Source organism: Falco peregrinus, chromosome Z (assembly GCF_023634155.1).
Source record: "Falco peregrinus isolate bFalPer1 chromosome Z, bFalPer1.pri, whole genome shotgun sequence".
In the NCBI taxonomy this organism is placed as follows: domain Eukaryota; kingdom Metazoa; phylum Chordata; class Aves; order Falconiformes; family Falconidae; genus Falco; species Falco peregrinus.
In genome coordinates this window covers 59,296,226-59,319,003 of record NC_073739.1, presented here as the reverse complement: position 1 = coordinate 59,319,003, position 22,778 = coordinate 59,296,226, and the positions used below count along the sequence as shown (strand labels likewise).

The following is a 22,778-nucleotide window of genomic DNA, read 5'->3' as shown; positions in this document are numbered from 1 at the left end:
TAACAAAAGCTCCATAGGCTTTAAGCAAAACAGAAACACAGAAAATGTTCCTATATCACTACTAAGCCAACAAATGGGTAGAGGAGTTCAGTCAGGTCCTAAAAGCCAAGATAAAGAAATCCGTAGTCCCTTGTACAAGGCATGGGCTGTTGTGCTCCTAACAGATCTGAGGAGCAGAATTCTGGTCTTAAATGTGCATGTACACTCATGAAAACCACATCTTTTTTTCTTAAGAGACATTTTGTGTTCTTAAACCTAGAGCATTAAAAATAAAGCAGAATAGAAATCTAAAGCAATTTTGCCTGAGTTTATTTTATATGCTTACCTTTCCTTTTTTAATAAATGTGTTAATAGTGTCTAAAAGATCCACACAGTTTTTATCACTTTTTGGTAGTTCAGTAAGTTCCTTGCCAATAAGCTCTCCTTTGTGATACCCCATCATCCGTTCAAAGGCTGGATTAACATACTGCCAAACAAAAGTACTTTAGTGTAAGATGAAAAAGAACATAATTCAAGGATACTCATGTATAACTATCAAAGTGCTGCAAGTTTTACGTCTAAACCCATAACCACACCCCCCTACAATTCAGTGTTTTTCATACAGAAGTACTATGTAATGGTGAAACATTTTATTCAAGTAAGGAGCTGAACACAGAAGGCGCTACGTAAACTGTTACCAGAAGGCATAGAAAGAGAACAAAACTGTACAGGGCATCTAGTTCTGCTACAGATTTCATCCTGGTTTTACCATAAGCAACTGAATCAATCATCAAATGATCACTGAAAATTAATCATCTAAATAAAATTACTGAAGAAAAAGTCTTAAAAATTCAGCAGGTGTCAATGTGCAGCATTCAGAAATAAGGCAGTTCATTGCACAGGCCTTTGGAATGGGCAACAAAACTGAAATGCTGAAATAGAACAGAAACTACTGAGCAAAGACCTCTTTGGGGTTCCTCTCTATGAGTTCTACAAAACAGGTTTTTTTCGCCTACCTGAATGACATGATCTTCACTGGTTATTTCTATAGCTTCCTGACAATGGTCTAATGCTGTAAACACTGCATTACAAGCCCTGAAATTAGGAAATGATTCAGGTTAGTTTTATTGTTACAACAGTTTGCTCACTACATATATGTTATTATATTGTACTTATCAGTAGATGAATCACAAAGCAGCCTGTTGTTTTGGCTAAAACATGTCACCATCTCCATTATGATTCTTTCTCAGGAAATCCAGCTTCAGACATCCCTGTTCTTAACATGTTTTTACTGCAGAGCACATTGTAAAATTGCTCATGGGTACTGCAGCATCTTAATAGTATGTTTCTTTCTCCAAACATGCTCTAGCCAACAGGAGCTAACAGCAGTAAAAATAACAAATGGCTGTTACATTAGAATAGAGAGTTTTGTGATCATTAAAGATAGGGAACACACAAATTATCACAGCAGATATATACAAAGTTTTCAATACAGCAAATAGATTGGCACTATCAAAGAAGTTGTAATACAACATAATTAAAGGAAACCATTTCAGCCATCTCAAAGTCCCAGTCAGAAACCCACCAATTTTCCTGCTTCCAAGTAATAATTCAGTGACTTCATTTCCATACATCTTGATCTTTATTAAGGGCCAAAATGATCTTTGTTTCCCAATTTTTCAGGGCTATCCATGAACTAATGCAGGAAAATTAAAGCCTAACTTTTTTGCTACAAAATTTAGATTGCTTAAATTATGATTTACACAGGATGGGGTTATAAGCTCCTAATACTAGAAAGGGAAGGGGGTTGGGGAGAGAGGGGTGGGTGGGAAGAGGGCATACCAAAAGAAACAACCCAGATGTACTTGCTTTGATAAATGTCATCCCTTCACCTTTGATTTGGACTAAACACAAACTAATCTTCTATCTACATCTCATTGCAGGGAGCATAAATGCACCATGCATAAACATTCTTGTATACAGTTATTGCCTAAAAGGAACATCTTGCTCCCAGACTGCATAGTGGGGTTTAAATTTATACTGGTAATAAAGAATTAGGAAATAAAGGACATTACCAGTTCTGCTTATCATAGAAGTAACTCAAAACCAAATAGTATACACCAAAAGATATACAGAGACATAGACACACAGCTGCATGGATGAAGATTTGTAGAAGTGTTGTACACAGAAGATGACAGCCGTATTTCAGCTCAGACATTAGGAGTTGCTCCCAATGTAATTTTACAATGATTTTCTAGCAGTCCAAGCTGGCTCCAAAGTGTGATTTTGTGCTGTGTGAAACAACTGATTTATCTCAGTGGTAGATGCCTGTCTGGTACACCAGCTGCATAAACTTTCTGCAAGAAAACACACAGCTCTGTTTGTACTGTTCAAACCTTAGTATTTTAATTTGATCTGGCAACCAAGCCAGCAAAATTGCAAGTTTAAATGGCCCATATCCTCTTTGATTAACATACACCTCCCACAGATGTCAACCAAGCTTCAAACCAGAAGCAGCTACATGGAGAGGCAGAGTCCCCACTTGGAATGGAAAGACACTTCTGACCACTGACATGACCTCACATACTGCTTTCTCAGGCTGGTCCTACCTTTTCACCATGTTTTTCTTGTATCTGAACACTGAAATATCCTGGGTTTAATTCCATTGACAACTTTCTGAAAATATTCTCTCTTCCCTTCTACAAAACTGTATAGAAGACATACTGAGACAGCAAACAGACCAGAGACCCAGTGGGACAGACATACAGTGCAACCCTTTTTTCCCCACACTTAATTAAACCACACAGATGAAAACAAATTATAACCGAACAGCATCACCAAACAACACTAGTTCTGCTTAGCTTTTAATAGCAAATTCATTTAAAGCACCTGCCTAATCAGGCAGAGGTAGGGGGAAATCCTCTGTTGCAAGACGTCAGCATCTCCAAGTTAGAAATACACCTTTTCAGAAAATTTATCTTTTCTAAAAAAAGTTGCTTATAAGCATTACTTCTGCTTGTTACATGACAAGGAGTATTGAACTATTTAATTATCCTGGGTCTGCATCTATTAAGCTCTTTAAACTACTTAACTATTCTGGCAATGCATCTGGCAGTGGCACCAGCAAACCCAAAAATACCACTGGTTTTTTTTCACAGTATTTTGCAATGCTGCCAAGGGCTCACAAAACAGTCATGCTCAGAGGTGATGTAAATATAGCATACACACATAAATATACACACACATAAATATATATCATGCGTATTATCAACACAAAAGACATGATATCACAGAATACATTTTATATTGTACTACTATTTACATAAATTAAAAGGAAGTAGGCTCACAGTTTATGTAACTACATTCAAGAGAGCAAAAGCAAGCAGAATTACAAGTGAGTAGTATACTGTTGTTTCCATAAACAATGTTTCCATAAACAATGTCAGTAGATGAAATGCCACTGGGGACTGACATTGTTTCCTTCTAATTTTATTGAATTTTAATATTTTTTGGTGATGGGTATAAATAAACTTGCAGAAAAACATGGTACCCAATATGATTCATGCTACCTGTGTTGGAGTTTTAATTATCTGCATTCATAATTGATACTATTAATGTAGAGATACTCAAACTGTATTTGCATCTTGTTCTTGGAATGAAACATAAACTACCAGCATTGTGTGTATGAATGACAGCTTAATCTTCCTATATAAAACTGACGTTTCTGATCCATGCTGACTTAATTCAGAAGTCACTTACTTCATGTTGCACTTACAAGCGAACAACAAACCAAGTCAGGACCACCATAAGACCTAACTGAACTCTAAATTTTCACAGCTGCTGACTTTTGGAAAACACCTATTAAAAACTGTGTGAGCCCAAATTACATTTTTTCCGCTGAAAATCTTACTGTAATTGCATTCTGCATGCACAAACAAACAGTCACTTGAACTTCAGTCACTTTGGGATTGATTTGCAAATAAAACGTTAGAAAAATCTACTTCTTACACAGAGACATGGGAACCTGTAGAGAATTCACAGTATTTCTGTAGATTGAACTGGAATTAATTTATGACACCCAAGTAGTAGACATTTTCTACACGACAGTCAACTTCAAGGGCTTTTTTTCATATAGCTGTATTGCAAACAAATTTACATGCATCTATAAGCACCTGTATTAAATATAAAATCAATAACATTAAAGAAAAAGTGATAAGGGAATGAAAGTAATTTAATTTCTCATTAAGATAAAAAAATGTGCTCCTGGTCTTCCAAGTCTTGCCCAAGAAACAAAATAAAAGTTCAGGGTTTGAAGAGCCAGATCGAGATTGTGTTTCAGCTCTAGCTATCAAACATGAAATCTCACATGTGTGAGATCAAGAATGATTTTGTGAAGTTTTACGACAGTGTAAATTTGCAGCCCATAAACCTTACAAACAAGACAGCATTTTAAAAATGTAAATTTTCAATTAAACAAGCCAAAGTTGTTGTTCTGCAATATTTCTGCTAAAGGATCTTGCCCTGACTGTAATGCTGGTAGTACTAGCTACTAGAACGTTGCCAAATTCAATATGGGCACCTCAGGACATATGGGACACAAGCAAGCATCAGAATAAAGGGCAGGTACTGTATTTTGCATTAAGGAAAGCTGTCATTTAAACCACTAGTGAATGAAACATACACAGACCAAGCTTTCTGAAGGTATCAGTTACTAAAGCACTTAAATTTGTCCTTTACAAAATAACAGAAGAATGAAATAAGGGTATAGTATATCAGTTAACATACAGATGCAAAGCACATATATTCATAGCTGGGAAGAAGTGGAAAGTAACCTGATACAGTTATGTAGACCAAGCGGTTGATGTTTGCAGTTTCTTACACTTCTACATACCGTAATTTGAACTGAGATCGCACTTCCCCATGTTCTATTTGAACCAGTTCATTGTAACAAGCAGTTATGCTGCTATTCTCCATGAATTGCTGGAAGACAAATCAAGAGTGCATGAAATAGACTGGAATGGTTTTAAACTGTTATTTCTGTTCCTGCATCTAAAACTCTAACCTTATAAAGAGAGCTGGCATGAGTCCAGCACGGGGCCACGAAGGTGATTAAGCATCTCTCCTGCGAGGATAGGCTGAGAGAGTTGGGACTGCTCAGCCTGGAGAAGAGAAGGCTCAAGGGGGGATCTCATCAAGGTATACAAATATCTGAAGAGACAGTGCAAGATGCAAGAAGACACAGCCAGCCCCTCTCCAGTCGTGCCCAGTGACAGGACCAGAGGCAATGGGCACAAAGGGAAACCAGAGGCTTCCTCTGAATGTCAGGAAAGAGTTTTTTTACTGTGATGGTGACTGAGCACTGGCATAGATTGCCCAGGGAGGCTGCGGAGTCTCCATTCTTGGAGATCTTCAAAAGTTGTGTGGACATGGTCCTGGGCAACCTGCTTTAGATGGCCCTGCTTGAGCAGGGAGGTTGTGCAAGATGACCTCCAGAGGTCCCTTCCAACCTCAACTATCCTGTAATTCGGTAGAATTAAAAAGCTTTAGTTGTACCTTTTGTGTTCAGTAATCATGTTTTCCCCAGGAATGATTTTCTAATTCTTAAGACAGCATGGCTATCTAAATATAAAGCAAGTATAAAAATATCCTAAAATCTCAACGGTGAATTTTCCTGCTTGGTAGAAACAGATAATCTAAAAAACCCCAAACACAGTCTCACATAAAACAAGTACTGTCTTGATGTTTATTTTGAACATCTATCCTTAATTCAGAATGGAAATGGAAGACCTTAGAGACATAAAACGTTAATGTTAAAGAAAGAAAAAAAAATATTATATTTGACATTTCATTTGTTTTCAAGCAAATACCGCAGCTGAAGCTCAGAAGGTGAAGCAACTTTGCTCCACAAGTCATCTCACTGAGCTGTCACTGTGAATGTAGAAGTGCAGAAAAGCATATAAAGCAAGCAGCATGCTGACAACAGTTAACATTTATACACTCCAGATGGGAGAGGATGTCCTCTTTTTGTTAGGCAAAGGTAGTAAGCTGAAATGTCTTGTGCTTGATCCTGCTGAAATCATTTTATGTTGATAGAAAAGTAGTAAATTCTCTGATTTCAATTTAAGTTTACTGCTCATTAGTAAACTTGCTATGAAGAGCTGAATCATCTTTTAGAAATACATGTTTTCTAGTTTTTAAAAACTAGACTATCGTTTTCACAGAAAACACCCAGTGTTGTCACTAGTTCTCACAGCACAGCTGCATACAGAGTCAAGAGGCAGCACTCAAACCTCCAAGGAACAAAGAATGGCTTTTTAAGAAATCTGCGCTTCTCTCCTGTATGAAAAATTGTGTTTTGGGGACAAATGGCTTAATCCCAAGCTGCCAGTAAAATGTAAAAAAGTGAAATTTGAAATAAATGCAGACATAGGTCTGCTTCACTCCTTGATGTTAAGATCTTAAAATATTTCTATAATATTTCTGTAACTCTCCCTTCACTCACTAAGTGAATGTATGGGAAATCAAAAGGCACAATATCAAACTGGCAGAAGCAAAGGTACAAATGATGATGCTTTTGGATAACAAACTGCCTGCAAACAAACTTGCCTTTTACAGCACTGTAGATTTAGATTTTCAGTTTTAAGAGTGCTCTTTTAAATATTCAAATATGCTAGTGTTAAATTTAAAATAATATAAAAGCAAATCTACCAATAATATACAATTTAACAATGATGGCTACCTATTTCACAAACTAAATTTACTACAGCACACTAAAACTCTTTATAGACTGAATTTTAAAGTAGTGCTGTTTACTGACAAAATTTAACCACTGCTGTTTACTGACAAAAATCAACCACTATATTGGCACAAATCTTTGGCTAAGAACCAAGAATTGCAGCTTTTTGAAATGCTAAACCTGCTCTGTTTAACTGTTGTATTCTGCAGATGCACAGAATCTCTTTAAGTTTTTAGTACTAACACTATTCATTCACCGGCTCACTCAAAGCTGAGAAATCAACTGGGACCTGAAAAAAGCAGAAAATATTTCCTTTTTCTAATCTGTGCATCTAAATGAGGCACAAGATGATGATGATCTATTAACTCTCAAACATTAGAAGGCAGACAACAATACTTTCTTTTAAAAAAGTTCAGTATTTATACAGTACATTATACAGTACATTTTGATTTAACTAACATATACTCTCAAATTACATTTTACGTCATTATAATAGGATTCTACTGTCATCCTATACAGAACTTGCCACAAGCCACAAGAGTCATCCGCTAGTAGGGATGCATCATTCTTCTTGCTTAGCAAGTAGTACTAGGTTTGATATTAAAGATTTATTTTATTGCAAACCAGAAATTTTTAATAGTAACTGGTCAATGAAAATCAACATTTATTTAGGAAAAGAAGTGAAGTTCAAAATACAAGACAAGACTGTAATTGAATAACTGCAAACATTAAGGTCCCCTATTTGCTAATTTAAATCATACTTAAAAATCAGTCATGAAGCCAAATAACTTATTTAAATTAGTCCATCCTAAGTAGGGCATCAGTATTAGATTTATGAGGCTGAGGGGGAAAAACAAAAAATCAGCATAATAAATGTACTGCATTAACAATACCATTAATACATAAACACAAAAGCTCTTAATGATATAGGGGAAAAAAGAGAGGATGTAACTTTCTTGAGGAGGCACAATAAGAAACAGAAATAACTCAGCATCAAGAAAAATGCCAAAGGAATGTATAAAATTAACAGAAAAGACTCACAAAATCTTGTAAGATCTTTTAGTGATCACAGTGATCCAGATCTGGATAGTGATCAATCATCACTGATTTCATTAGAAGAAATTAAATACATTTTATAGGTACACATAAACATAGAGAGATAGTACTCTAACATAAGGTAACAAGAAGGTAACAGAACGTTTTAAAGCTGAATAATCAGCTCTTCACTGCAAGAAAAAAAATGTATGTTTATTTGCAAGAGTATCCCCCAAAAAAGCTTAAAGGAGTTCTTTGGAATCTTTAGATCCAAGCCTGGTGTAGAAAGTCTGGGTTTGTCTACAACACTCTACAAAAAGGTGACAGACAACTGGCTAGAAGCTCAGACTCTTTACTAAGTTGGAGATACATTTAAAAATCAGCCACCACCAGACAAGAGTGATTGCATTCAGTGTTTTGCCAAGGTAAGCAGAGGAAGATGATGAGCAAAAATAGGACAACTGCAGAGATGATGAATAGGGATAACATAAAATAAAGCTACCAGAACAGGTGGACTTTAAAAATACAAAGAATGAATTAAAACTCAAAATTTTAGCAGATAAGATTTTACTGCTGAGGAAGAGATTCCCTGCAAATACTATTTCTCTATTTGAAGAAGGGTATTTTTAAATCAGGGGCGGGGGGAGGGGGGGAACATGGGCACAGAGGGGAAGGAGATTGTCATTGGATATAGTACCTACTGATGCCCATCCAAGCATAAATAATTCTGACATCAGATGTGTTTTAAAAGCTTAAAAATAATTCCAAAAAGGAATTACTATATCATGCAAACTCCCTGATAAATTTGGGACAGCTAGAGGCAATGGTTGGAACAGCTGTCAGGTGCAAAAAGGTTTTACTTGCCTAGGCAGCGTGCCACTGAGATGTGTCTCAGAGCTGCACAGTGTCTCCTCTGGCGCTCCTCAGTGCTACACTTACAGTTACAATCTGGACCGCAAAACATATTGCACTGCATTGTTTTTAGATGAAACACCAGCCTTGAGGAGAAATAAAGATTTCTTTGAAAAATATTAAGTCAGAGAGAGAGAAAGAGAGAGAGAGATATGAAAGAGAGAAGGGGAAGGAGAAAACTAGACTCAGAAAGCACTAACGTTCTTGGGCTGACCTTCCTCTTAGCTTCAACTGTTCTGATTTTTGGAGCATCTAAATGCCTCAGCAATGTTTTTGCCTTTAATACTTTTGCTCCCACAGTACCCTTGCAGAGGAGGCACGATCTATTACCTCTTCTTTGAGATGATGTGCAAGCTGTGACTCGGGTGCACATTCTGCTTTGTAAAGAAACTCAAGCTAAATATGAGTTCGCTCAGACACCGAACTCAGTAGGGTGAGCAACTGAACCTAGATTTTTAGAGCCAAGAACTCCTGCCTTTCTGCTCTCTCCTGCAAAGCTGTTTTGAGAAATACTATGAACAAGTATCTTATATTCCCTTCTGCTGCCTGTACAGGAGAGACTCTAATGCTGTCCTGTGAAGAACGAGTGCAAGTCAACACAACAGACCTCAGGAAAAAAAGAATAAAATTATTTTTCACATCAGGAGGAGCCGGACTAGGATTGTAGTCCCTTTAGAAGAGGAATCCCAGCAGTCTGAGGCACACAGAGATGTCCCAGTGACTAACCAGCATGCCGTGATATGTAGCACGTTAATCAGGGTCTCCCATCACTGTTTTTTTAATGCAGTCATAAACAAAAGCCACCCACCACCCACCCAGACCACAAGAAGTTAATCTCAGTATTTCTGCTTGTTCTGGAAGGATTATCTAGATCACAGATTCTCTTATTTCATACACTTCTTGGATACACTGTCGAAAAGAAAAGAATACCTGATCAACTGCCACAGGTTTCTCATCAGTTTTTGACAGAAGCAAATTTATAGTTTTCAATTTGAGGAAGTAGAAGTGTCTGTAATTTACAAAGTAGTCATGGTTACTACATCAAATATGTAATTTATACATACCCTATCAAAGCCTGCATTAAGAAGGGGAAGAACAGAAATCTCTTCTTGGTCAGCAGATCTACAAAACAAAATCATAGAATCATATAATCGTTTAATTGGACAGGACTCTTAAAATCATTAGTCCAACTGTTACCCTAGCACTGCCAAGTCCACCACTAAACCATGTCCTGAAGCACCACATCTATGTGTCTTTTAAATAACTCCAGGGATGGTGACTCAACCACGTCCCTGGACAGCCTCTTCCAATCCTTGACAACCCTTTTTGGTCAAGAAATTTTTCCTAATATCCAATCTAAACCTCCCCTGGTGCAACTTGAGGCCGTTTCTTCTTGTCCTGTGGCTTGTTACTTGGGAGAAGAGACCAACTCCTGCCTGCCTACAACCTCCTTTCAGGCAGGTGTGCTCCAGACCCTTCCCCAGCCCCGTTGCCCTTCCCTGGACACGCTGCAGCCCCTCTACGTCCCTCCTGCAGTGAGGGGCCCAAACCTGAACACAGGGTTCGAGGTGCAGCCTCACCAGTGCCCAGTGCAGGGGGACAGTCCCTTCCCTTGCCCTGCTGGCCACACTGCTTCTGACACCAGCCAGGGTGCTGCTGGCCTCCTTGGCCACCTGGGCACACTGCTGGCTCATGCCCAGCCGGCTGCCGAGCAGCACCCCCAGGCCCTTTCCCACCAGGCCCTTTCCAGCCGCTCTGCCCCAGCCTGTAGCGCTGTGTGGGGCTGCTGTGACCCAGGTGCAGGACCCGGCACGGAGCCTTCTTGAACCTCATCCAGCTGGCCTCGGCCCATCGGTCCGGCATGTCCAGACCCCTCTGCAGAGCCTCCTGCCCTCCTGCAGATCAGCGCTGCTGCCCAGCTTGGTGTCATCTGCAAACTTACTGAGGGTGCACTCGATCCCCTTGTCCAGATCATTGAGAAAGATATCAAATAGAACTGCTATGTTGTATGGTCACATAACGTTCAAGAACAAGAATTGATACCAAGAGATGGTATCAATTGGATGTACTTACCTAACCATAATGAATGCAGTGAGAACATTCTTTCATAAAATACATATATAACCCCACACTATTGCAAAAGCTGATGCCATAGTCTTCTTTTATAGCTGTTTGCAGCTATTACTACAGTCTGATAGTTAGTCCTACAGCAAACCTGACAGATACTCTACAGAAGTCCTGTGTTTGTTCACAGACACACAAGGGCACCACAAAAAGAGCACAAAGAAGATAAATGACATGCTGTGATATCCTGTAAGAAGAATCTAAAAAACTGTTATTAAGTAAAATGTGAAAAAAATTGTAGTCTTGCTCAGCAGCAAACTTAGTCTGTTTTTAATCTTGGCAGAAATAGTTCTCCTGCCACTCTATTTCCTAGTATTTTAATTAAGCTAGGAAATGAATAAAATTAGAATTGATTCAATACTGTGCAGGAGTTTTAACAAAGACAGGAAAGGTCTCTTTTTTTGAAGGTATCTGATAAAAATATATTTAAGCCAGTAAGAATTCTGCCTGAATACATGGGATATGAATTACTGAATGAGGATTTCATGACAACATTCTGGCAAGTTTAGTAGCAGAATGATTGAATTTTACTCCATTACCCAGTTCCCTAATAACCACAGTGTGTTATTTGATCCAGTTATCTCCTTCAGAAAATAATACACAGCTTTCTGGGTTTTTTTCTTCAGAAACCAAGACACAGAATTCTAATTTTTCTTAGTATAGAAGTCATTACATTAGAATCCTCTGAAGGTGATAGGTGTAGTATCAAATACTTAAATAGGCCACATAAAACATCACTAACATAGTTCAAGTAAAAGAGTATTAAACTTATTCTGTAAGGCTTGCTAGTAAGATACTTTATTATTAGATAACAATTATACATAACTTTCTTACAAAGTAAAATAAAAATCTTTCACAAAACAGTAATACTCACGTGTGTGGTACAACAGCAAGTATTACAGTGTGCTCTGATGGTTTTGTGGCACGAATAGACCTGAGGAAACAAAAATTTCTTAGTTACAACACATCCTTTCTCAGTGTTAATCTGAGTATGTTCACAGAAAGTATAAATGAAAACCAGAACTAGAGGCTAGAAACTAGGATATCACACTGCCAAACCCTACCTATCCTCACTTAGATGATCCATATCCATTTTGCTACCAGATTCCTCGGATTTTGCTCAGCACAATGAAGAGGAGGCAAGAGCTCCAAAAACACAGAGCATGAACCAGCAGCTCTTCAAATCCACTCTTATAGCCTAGAAAAGGTTTGTGCTTGGTTTTTGGTTTACTTGGCTTATTTGGACAGACTGCCCTGAGTGCATGGGCTCAGAAAGGTCAGTCTATACAATGCCTTTTCAATACCCGTTAGCAAATTTAAACAAGAATCTCCACAACGTTCTCCCATATTTACCATGATCCTTCTAGATACCGTAGAATTTTCTTTAGAGGCTGGGAAGTGCTTTTGGGGCATGCAAGCAAGAAAAGATGGTATAGCAAATGTGTATGACAGACTATCATTTATGAAATACTGAATAATCAAAATGTTACCACTTTACCTATTATTGAGAAACTGAAAAAAATACAACCAGCTATCAGAAGAACACTCCATTAAGCTTTTACTGGCTAAAGATAACTTTTTTCAACCATGTCACACTGTCCTGAACAAACAGTTTTTATATTTATTTCCTGGTCTTTTAAAAGAACTTCCATCAGCACAAGTATCTGAGCTTTAAAATGCTTCTTGTCATAAACATGGCAAATTTCAGCTCACGATGGACTGAGAAGCACGGTGTGATGTATGGTACAATATGTACACTTCAGCTGAAACAGCATATTTTAGCAAAGAATTCCAATACTAAGTGCTTGCCACCTTAGAGCTGCTAAGACAGAGTCAGGTGGACCAGAAAACTGATGTGAACTTCTGTGAAGAGCTGGCGGTGCCTGACCCGGTGGACAAAGACATTCCCTTGAAGCCCTGCAGCTTCAGATTTTGCTGCAGCAGTAACCCAGGAAAGAAACAGGCACAGACAGTAGGGAATAATTTCACAACAGCTCTGGCTTACAGTCTGATAGAAACCCACAACCTAAAGAGACAATTCTACAATTCAGCTTTGCCAAAAGTGTATTTTTCATATTGTTCTTTTCTTACAGCTGTACACAAACCTCCTGGCCCCAATCTCCAAACTTCCATGTTACTACAGTTTTCAGTTTGCACTTGTTTTCTTTTTCTTTTTGGTTGTTGTTGTTTGGTTGGTTGGTTTTTGTTTGTTTGTTTTTAAATCAGAAGGTTTGGTTTTGTACAATATATTCTGAAGTGCAAGAGAAGTATAAGGTTTAGGTTACCTGCAGATACCTTCTGCATCAAAATATCTGGAGTTCCTGTGATCTATAACAATTATTTCCTGGTGCTTATCAAGAAAACATTCAAGCGCTGACTCTGGAGTCCGGGCAATATTGCACCTGTACCCAGCTCTGTCACAAGCCCACCAGAAACCATCACTTTGGTTGTCTTCTTTTGCAAAGATCAGCAAAACCTGCAAAACATGCAGAACAGCAGCACCACATTAAACATACAGAATAGTTCTCTGCATGGTGCAAACCTTAAATGCTTCTGCTATATGAAAGCTGAATCTACTTCGAAAGTGGGAAGACTGAACTACAGACTAAACCAGCTGATGCAGCAGCACAACTTTCTTAACAGGTAGAGTGATTATCAATAGATAATCAATAGTTAACTGCATAGGACTGATACTTAGGACAAAACCAGCTGCCAGACGATGAGTCTCTTCTAACTCATGTTCAAATTCAATCAGCAGCCACACAGTGTGGGTGGGTAGGTGTTCAAACATCATTGCCAGTCTCATCAGGCCATCCCTGCTACACACACTTTCAAGTGTAACAAACTGTCTGAAATGTAACTGCCTAATTATTGCTCTTCAGGGACAAACTGTTAACACAGTTTTGTTCATTATTTCTCCTTTCATGTACAGCAAAATGGAGCTAACCCATAACCTTTCAAAACTGAAAGCAACAGACAAGCAGGTATGGACAGGGCCGGGCAGGGGGAAAAAACCCCTGATTCAAATACCACAATTTTTACCCAATAAATTGTCCCTAATGATGTAAATATATGAGGTAGTTTTAACAACTTCAGATGAGGACTTAAGGAACTGCTCACACAAGATGAGGTAGGATGCAGTCTGTTTGCTAACTGAAACTCAATATAGGCTGAAAACAGCTGTATTTGTGCACTTCTTGTGTGAAAGAGAGTTTTTAGGAAAGAACACATTTTTCATCATTGCCCTGTAACACATAGGCTATCAGTGTACAAATCATACAGCCAGGAACACAAATCACACAGACAATCCTTTCACAATTTGCACATATTTACCATAGCAACTGATCACTAACCATGCCAACCCTGCGTGGCAGAGGAAGAAAAAGGTTAATTCAGTGCAAACATGCCGTGAAAAAGAAAGGCCTCAAAAAGTCAAATATTTATCCGCAGCTATTCAAGTTGCACAGGGCAGCCGCCAGAGAACAGTCTATGTATAAATCCTGTTGATTTCACAAACAGAAGCCACCCCCCTGACTTCACCAAAACAACCTGTCTGAGCAAAATATGCAACATTTTTCCTCAAATGCCCATAAGAAAGGGTCAACAACCTTTCATCTGTGCTGCTCTATGCAGCTGTGGTGTCACCACGTGAAATTCAGCATTGTTAGTCTAGAAGCTAGAAAAGGTGACCATAACTTTTCTCTTATCTCGACCTGTCTGGATTGTTGAATTCTATACAACAAACAAATCAATTAGTATTACTGTGGCTGGACAACCAGTCAAAGTTTCATTAAACAGTGGAAGAAAATTATATGCTCAGAATTTCCTTAAATATTAAGAAGTAGCTTAAGAAGTTCCAGTTTATTAAAAAGAGTATTTTAATTTGCAGTTAACAATAAGCAGATTTGGGTTACTGACGTTTAACCTCCAAGGTAACTGTTGTCACTCTACCTAACCCCTGATTATTTTCCAGCCGTTGAAGTGTTGGAAAACAGCGACATGGTTGAGCTGCAGACTTTGTCTGCAGGTACTCAGGTAAAGTCCCTACTCTGATACAATCTTGTGTTCGATTTCAACTGCTATTAGTTTTATTTTGTTCCTAGTTTGATTGGTACAATATGGTTTAGAAAATGGTTTGGGGGGGGGGGCACATTTTATATCTTACTTCTCTCAACACTCCCAGTTTGGAAATAAAGGATTGCAAAATGTAATCATTTACCAACTGTAAAACAGTGGAGCTTAATTAAACCACCCAATCTCCCACTGGTAGCTAATTACCAGTGTGTGGATCCTTCTGAGAATATTAACTTTAAAAGGTTTTTTAAGCATTACTACCATGTTTTCTCATTAACTTTTGTATGAAGCTTCCTATAAGCCGTCAAAACATAATGTAACTAGAAGTATATTGCAAGATACGCTCTCAAAGTCAAGATAAAAATATAAGACTTTACGTAAACAACACTGTGAAGGAAAAGCTTGAATTCAATCTGTGTTTCTTGGCAAAAAATCCCATGTAGCTATTTTTTGGTGTATAATTTGTCAGTGTAACCATAAAAAGATCATTTTACTGCTTGCTACCCTAGTTTAGGAGCACAGTGGACTTCTGAGGAGACACATTTTTTGGTGGTGTATTGGAATTTTTAACATGTTTATAAGTATTGGTTTCACAAAACTATTGCATGTCTTGCTTCCAGTTTATCATACAAATACAGAAAACAGTCATAAATTTGTTTTAAAGAGCTCAAAATAGAACAAGAGATACCAGCTAAGTACAGACACATAGGATAGCACAATGAAACTCAAAAAATTACAAAAAGCAACTTAAGAAGTAAAAATAAAGGTATTTAATTATTTATATGTTACTGTACCCCAGCAAGAGAGTTTTAAGGTGGAAAACACATAGTGGCTCTGAATTAAGTTAGGGAAGAGCTCTTGTTACATGGAAAATTGGCATGGTCGAGCAGTAAAATGCTGTGCATCATCATGCTTCATTTGCAGCTCAACAGGGAAGATTAACATCATCAGAACAGAAATGGAGTTTGATGTCAATGCTGTGAAAGAAGCGATGGCCAATGAACGTCCTAAGAGGTGAGAAAATGCAGTATTTGGACGGAGGACACATCCAAACCCTTATTGGCCCTGGTAAAGGATGAGGCAGCTTTTCTATGTGCACTAAACATTTAGAAAAACCACCTTTCTCCTGTGTCCTCTGGAGAAAGCACATTTACATGTACATCTATCATGGTCATTTCTAAAGTCTCAGAATGAAACCATGCCTATCTGCAAGCCTCTGGACAAAATCAGGGCAGACATGCAAGCTGCATGTGGGGGTGTTTAGAGGGTTGGAGCTGGTAGGTTTGCTTTGGATCCTTCCCCTTGTCCCTTCAGGCCAGCAGCACCTGGGTCACAGTCTAGTACAAAACAAACCAGATTTGTTCTCCAACACGTAAAGTCCAATGAAAAATCTATTAAATTGTTTATGGCAGGTCACAGTCACAAGTAAGATCACCTGCCAGACAAAAAATACAGGCCGATTCGAGGTTGGCACAGGTGTCTCACAATGGCATAAAACAGCAGAACAAAATGAACATTGCTAAGAAAAAACCCGGTAGCAATTGTTTTAACAAACTAAATTGACTTATCAGACAACTGTGAACATGATTAAGCACCAACAAATACACATTTAAAATGTGATATTCAGTAGCTGTTTGCACTGCACAGAGAAACACATCGCTCCATTGTTAAGAGGGAAGAAAAGATTAACACACATTTTTTAAATGCATGGATGTGTGGAATACTTGCCAAATCAGCGGAGGTAATGTGACTTGTTCCACAAACAAAGGAGTCTGGTTTACATAAAGTGTTTCCCTTTACTGTAAATAAGCTAGTGTATGGCAGTATCTTCATGGAAAACTCTTTGGTTAATGGTTTTACTTAAGGTCTGCTTTCTGCTTAAGGTCCTCTATGGTAGCACCATAGAGTCTCACTTGTGTAACGTAGGGACAAAATAACATTCACACCTGACAAGATACCAAAAGAATGTCAAACACTTCTAAAAACAACAAAACCCCCACTTTCCCTTCTTATATAAAAAATCTTAACTTATAACAACTAACACTGGTACTATGATATTTTGGCAAATCCAGTTTCTGCGAAGTGAAATCCTGTCATAAACACTGAGAGTATTTGTATTTGTTAAATATCTGCTTGACTATCTTTCTGAAGACGATCACTGTCTAAAGAACATTTTTCTGTGAAGAGTTCCATGCTTCTTTATGCTGAAATTCCTTGCAAAACCGATGACTGGTCTACTGCTGAAGCCACAGCTCCACAGTTTTCTTATAATCTAAACAGTTTTATCAGATCAAGTAATCATTAAGACTGAATGCTTAATAGAGGAAAAAAAAAAAAGTAAAGCTTTATGATGCATATACACGATTTATTTTCGAGAACAGCATTTCTTCCACATGTGGGTTTTTCCTTTCATAGCCAAATATGGGGAAAAAAGAAAAAATAAAACAGAAAAGATGGCTGGTGACTAAATGCCTTTGTATTTTAGAGTTGAGTGACCCAAAAAGTTAATTCAAATGAAAGCTGTATCACTAGAACAATGTTAAAAACTACAGGTTTTTAATTTCCTATCATCTGAGAGCTCTAACACCCACTATAAGCTAAAAAAAATAAGGCTTGTCCATCTGTTTACTGGCACAGGAACAAAATGTACAGAAACAGAAGCAAGTACGGGTGAGAGCTGTTGGTCCTTAAGATGAAGTTCAACCTGTCTTGTTGGAGGTGGTGTGATTTCTTGGGTTGGTGACCTGTAAAAGCACAGTTCTCTGTTCTGTTGTGCAAAACCCAGCAAAACTCAGCAAGTACCTAAACTTTATAATGGAGCTTTCTTCTTTGCTATATCAGAACTGAACAGTTTTTAACATCCAGAGAGGCAGCTTTTTCCCCTGCTAATGCACATACACACACACTCCTATTGACAGGACACATAAAAGGAATTATTTGACATTAATGGAAACATAGAGCACCTTGTTTACCAAGTTAATTTGCTTGTAGACATCTTCACAAGCAATCAGATAAACCAGAACACCAATTAACCATCTCACAGTCCTTGCACAAGGAAAATGAAAACACTATACTTAACTATAGGGATTGAACTTAAATTTCTTCTCCTGTAACACTGAATTGACTGTATCAAGAAACTGAAAGAGCATCTTACCTGAACTGGATCTTGTGTCAGTCTCATGGGCCCAATTTGTACTTCTGTAGTTGAAGCCTGCTAAAGAAGAGTAATACAGACATTTGTTTCCAGTCTGGTTCTTAATAAGATAGCATTTTACATGCAAGAAAGAAAGATCAAAAAGAACTATGAAAGATTTTCAAAGGCAGGCAGGCATATGACTAGCTGCCTTAATTTAGTTGCTCTGAACTGTATCTTTTATGAACGTATTTTATCAAACTCCTAATTTTGTTTTATTTGCCTCTAAGTTAAAAATGACAGTTTTTTAAATAAGGAAACAAGCAACATCACTTCCTTTCCCCTCTTTCCCCACAAAGTACCTTGGTTACACAGAAGAACTTGTATCTTGCTTAAGACTACAGAAAGCTACTTTTTCTGGCCAAAAATTGCCTTATTCATTGGAATGGAAGACAGAACTTGTATTAAAGGTCTTGTGACATATATTCAATAATATTTTAATAAGTTTGGTTAGAAAAAGTATGACTTTTCAGACAAGAGAACTTGTTTGGATTGCAGATTTAAAATTGTTTTCCAGAACCATAGCCTTTAGTTTGCAAGAACAAACATTGCTACCATGTAAGCCATGACATTTTCAGAGGATGGAGGTAATCATAATTTGAAGCTACTGAAAGAAAGCCAGCAGACATTGGCTGTGTCTGCTTTGTTGCCATATTTCCTAGGAGTTGGACTACCTCAATACTTTTTGTGTTTTGATACATTTCAATATACCTCTCCTGTATACTACCGATTTGTTTCACTGCAGACCATTAGCTACAGAAGGTTGTTAAGCAACTGAACAATACTTATGTCCTCCCATAGATGCGTGTTCTTAAATAAAAGAGTCTTTGAACCTTTAAAACACTGAGTTTAATGTTTTATTACTGACATGAGTATGGAGGATTATGTCAGGGGTCCTCAAACTGTTTAACCAGGGGGCCGGTGCGCAGATGCAGTGGCAGGCAGTCATCTGCGGCTGCTTGGTTTCCCCTCCCAACCCCCAGCGGGGAGGGTTCTGTAAATACTGGGGACTGGATTGAGGACCCTGGTGGGCCGTATAAAGCCTGCGGGCCGTAGTTTGAGGACCCCTGGATTATGTGCAAGTTAGCAAACTCCAAAAGGGCAGAGTCTCTGCTCTCCTGGTACCAGTTACCCCAGGTGCCTGGTGCAGGTGAGTTAAAGCAATCACCCTGTGAGACATGTAACCTGAACAAAGCTGTGATTGTAGGCAGATTCCCAGGACCGTTCCCTGACACACTGGAATCCTGGAGCCTTATTTCTGCAGCATTTTGCTCTGTGGTGCTCATTAGTTTAAGCCTTTTGTCCAGGTATTACCTTATTCTTAAATCTAGTATTTTTCAAAGGAATGTGTATAAACATTCAAAATAGATGAAGTTACCAGCATGCAACTTATTTCCTTAGAGAATGCAATACTGTGTTAAGTATTAACAGCCTTGCCTACATGTGAGACAGTGGCATTGTGTATAGCTACAACTGACACATTGAACTTTCATGCGCCGCTGAGCATCGATTCTTCTCAGCCCTGCAATGTACGTCAGAAGGTGGTAACAGGCAGCAGTCCAAAGATTAAACTACAAAGCCTGCCACTGTTTTCCAAAGCAAAAACTGCCCCCAATATAAGTGTAGTTAACCTCTCCTTTTCTCACACAAAAGCTTCACTTCCCACTTGAGCTTCTGCCATAGGAGAATGTAATTTAATGCCAGTATGTGTATCAGAATAGAAATGAAATTTAGCACCCATCATCAACCATGAGTTATGAGTAAGGTTAGAGAAACAGTCCTCTGAAAGTTCCCAACTCTTCTTCCCCCGCCCACCAAAAAAGAAAACCAGCAAATTCACACTCCAGTGGTATATAGGAAACTCTTAAGTACATTTTTTTATCATGACTCACTTTGATTTTTTAAAAAAAGTTTTAAAGTGGTCTCATTAGTCAAATCTGTACAAATACACAACAGACTTGGGTCAGCATCACTGCAAAAGCTTATTTTTCACAATGTACAGCTACAACTGTTCCGGAATATATTGATCAAGAGCCTGGGATCCTTCACAAAAGACAGTTAGGACACAGATATTTATTTTATTATCCATTTATTCATGGTACTAGGGAACTGATGCTGTAAATTAAGGCCTTCTACTTTTCCACCGCTTCAGAGGATATTCAGCTTTAATTATTCTGTTTTGTACAAGATAGAATAACTGTGTCTAAGACGTTGATAAAGGCAAGTCTATCACTCCCTTTACAGAGATTACTTTATAGAATACCCACTTCTTTAGCCTAGGTATTTTAAAACAAAACCAACAACAACCCACACAGCTGTGACTCAGGTTTTCTGTCCCTGACGCTTCTGCATCAGCCTCATGAATAGAAAATACCTGAATAGAGAGACATAAAAATCATAGTCTCTCCCTCTTTCCCCCTCGCAGTTTCAGTGTGTCCTGCCTTTGCCAACAGTAGCTTCATGAGTATTAGAAAAATCTGAGAGCTCCAGCGTAGGTGAACTTGTCCCCATCCTGCTCTGTGCAGATATGATAGGGTCAGAACCACACAGGGATATAGGAAAGGTGCTGCTATATCTGAAATACTGCCACGTACAACAAAGTCTCTCAGTGGCTCAACTTCATTACTTACACAATGCACAGTATCAGGTGGGACCCCCAAATTAAGGCTGGTAGTGAACCTCAGCATAGGAAGGATTATCAAACCTTCCCATCAGATAGAGCAAAAAGTATGTCTGAAATTCTCCTTCCTGGACTTGGAGTTCTGAGTTTTGTTTTACAAGCTTAATCAGTCCCTTGGATTTCTATGCCCAAATTGCTCTGGGTACAGTGATTGTCTCGCTTTTCTCTTTCAAAACACAGCTAGAGAAGCCAGCGAGAATAATGACATGGGTGCCTGGCCTTCACAAATGTCCTACGGATTTCTCCTTGGCCTGAAGTAACTAATTCCACATCTTCCTAATTCCCAGAAGAATCTGACCATATGGACATTGCATATTAGTGATACCATGACCATATGTCTGCTCATTTCCTGACTTAAGTATCTCGTTGCTGATGATTTCCCATTTAAATAAATCCCATTATTTGATTGACTGTCAGGAAGGACTGCTAATAGATCTGCAACCTAAATCAATTAGTATGGTAGCTTATGACAAACCTTTCTGGCAAAACATGTGGAGACAAGCCTGGTTCCAAAGAGGCCAGTGAGAAAATCCGTGACTTCAGTGGGCAGAGGAACAGACACAGGGTTGGGAGCAAAGAAATCATAAATAAACTAAACATTTGGGAAAAGAAAAAGCTTAAAAATAGTGAAGAAATTTTTGTTTTAACATTTTAAGCTGCCTGGTATTCTCTCCATTATTATTCTAATCCCCTAGGTAATCTCCACAGGAATCAGCTATTAATCAAATAAATAAAGACAAAGTCAATGGTACTTTCTTAAATTGTATGTTTTCATCTACATCAGTGATCATCAACTACCTTACTATCATAGCAGTACCATTAAGCAAAATGTATTTACCACTTCATTAAAGTTCCGCCCTCTTAAATCACTAATACAAAAGTATTTACCCCCCCATATGCCTGCAGACTTACAGCCCCTGCAGTTTATGAATCATCAACAATTAGTAACACAACCAAAACAATGACTAATTAGTACAGCAAAATCTTGAATTCTTCATTGCCCCAGAGCAACAACAGCAACTAGAGCCAACCAAGCAGTGAAGCAAAGGTGTTGGTGAGTTCAGCCTCCAGCAAAGGTCAGGATGGATGTGCCAATTGAGAAGAACTGCACAGGCGCCAAGGTCCCTACGGACACCCTTTTGCACTCAGCGGTCCTTCCCCTTACCTTTTATATCTTCTTTCCCCTTTAGTTATTCCCATGCTGATGCATCCCTTCCCTCACGTTTGTAGCATTTTTTCTGACCTCTGCCCTTTTGGTTTGGTAAGTGGGTGAAAGGACTCTCTTTTCAACCCAGCTCCCACTGCACCACTGCGCTCTCCTGGCTCCATCTCTCCACCTTTGCTAGAGCTCGTTTGCATTTCTCTCCAGCTCAGCTTTCCCCATCTACACCACTGGTAAAGGCTGACACCTAAGCTCATCCTTTGGCTATTATCATTTCCATATTCAATTATTACACCACTATTGTCAACCTCAAGTCCTTTCCCATTTCCTCCTGGTCAAATTGCAGTCTTGAAAAGGATTATAACCATGTGTGACCTCCACAATGGTCTTAATCTTGCTTGAATTCCCCTCTGAGACACAGGCCCCACAGCTGTTCTCCAGCATCGCTGGCCTGGAGCTTGTGTCCTGCTCCTCTTCTTGCTACAACACACCTGACCAGGGTGTCCAGCTCCTGTTCCGCTGTTCAGCAATGTTCCGTCCCTCTCTCCCTCCCCTTCTTCTTTTTGGTCTTGTCTTAGCAGAACTATATCCCAGTCCTCCTCTTTTTTTTAAATTTTTTATCACTCCTGATCCATTCGGCTCCCACCCACTGGCATTTTTCTACAGCTTAACACTTAGCCTGTTAAAACTTTCTCTGTTTGGAGTCTCCTCATGCTTCTTTGCCAGCTTCAGCTGTCACAGGAAACATCACTTGACCTGTATAGCAATTTGTGTATGTTAAAGAAGGGACAGATTTACAGGAGAAAAATTAAGAGCTCTTTTCACAAAGATGCCACCACTGACTCAAGAAGCCCCCTAAAAGGTAAGCTATGAAGAGCTGAGA

The 22,778-nt window shown here is 38.7% G+C and overlaps 1 protein-coding gene across 1 annotated transcript in view; it reads right to left on the bottom strand.

The window, feature by feature from the left end:
• PDE8B (phosphodiesterase 8B) overlaps window positions 1-22,778 on the bottom strand; it is a 79,571-nt gene that overhangs the window by 24,918 nt on the left and 31,875 nt on the right. Inside the window, exons 3-10 of the mRNA XM_055790315.1 lie at window positions 21,065-21,071; window positions 18,015-18,074; window positions 13,072-13,262; window positions 11,661-11,720; window positions 9,727-9,784; window positions 4,871-4,959; window positions 996-1,074; window positions 326-466 (exon numbers count right to left, since the gene is read on the bottom strand). Coding sequence (XP_055646290.1) covers window positions 326-466; window positions 996-1,074; window positions 4,871-4,959; window positions 9,727-9,784; window positions 11,661-11,720; window positions 13,072-13,262; window positions 18,015-18,074; window positions 21,065-21,071 — 685 coding nt within the window. The remainder of the gene's footprint in view (window positions 1-325; window positions 467-995; window positions 1,075-4,870; window positions 4,960-9,726; window positions 9,785-11,660; window positions 11,721-13,071; window positions 13,263-18,014; window positions 18,075-21,064; window positions 21,072-22,778) is intronic.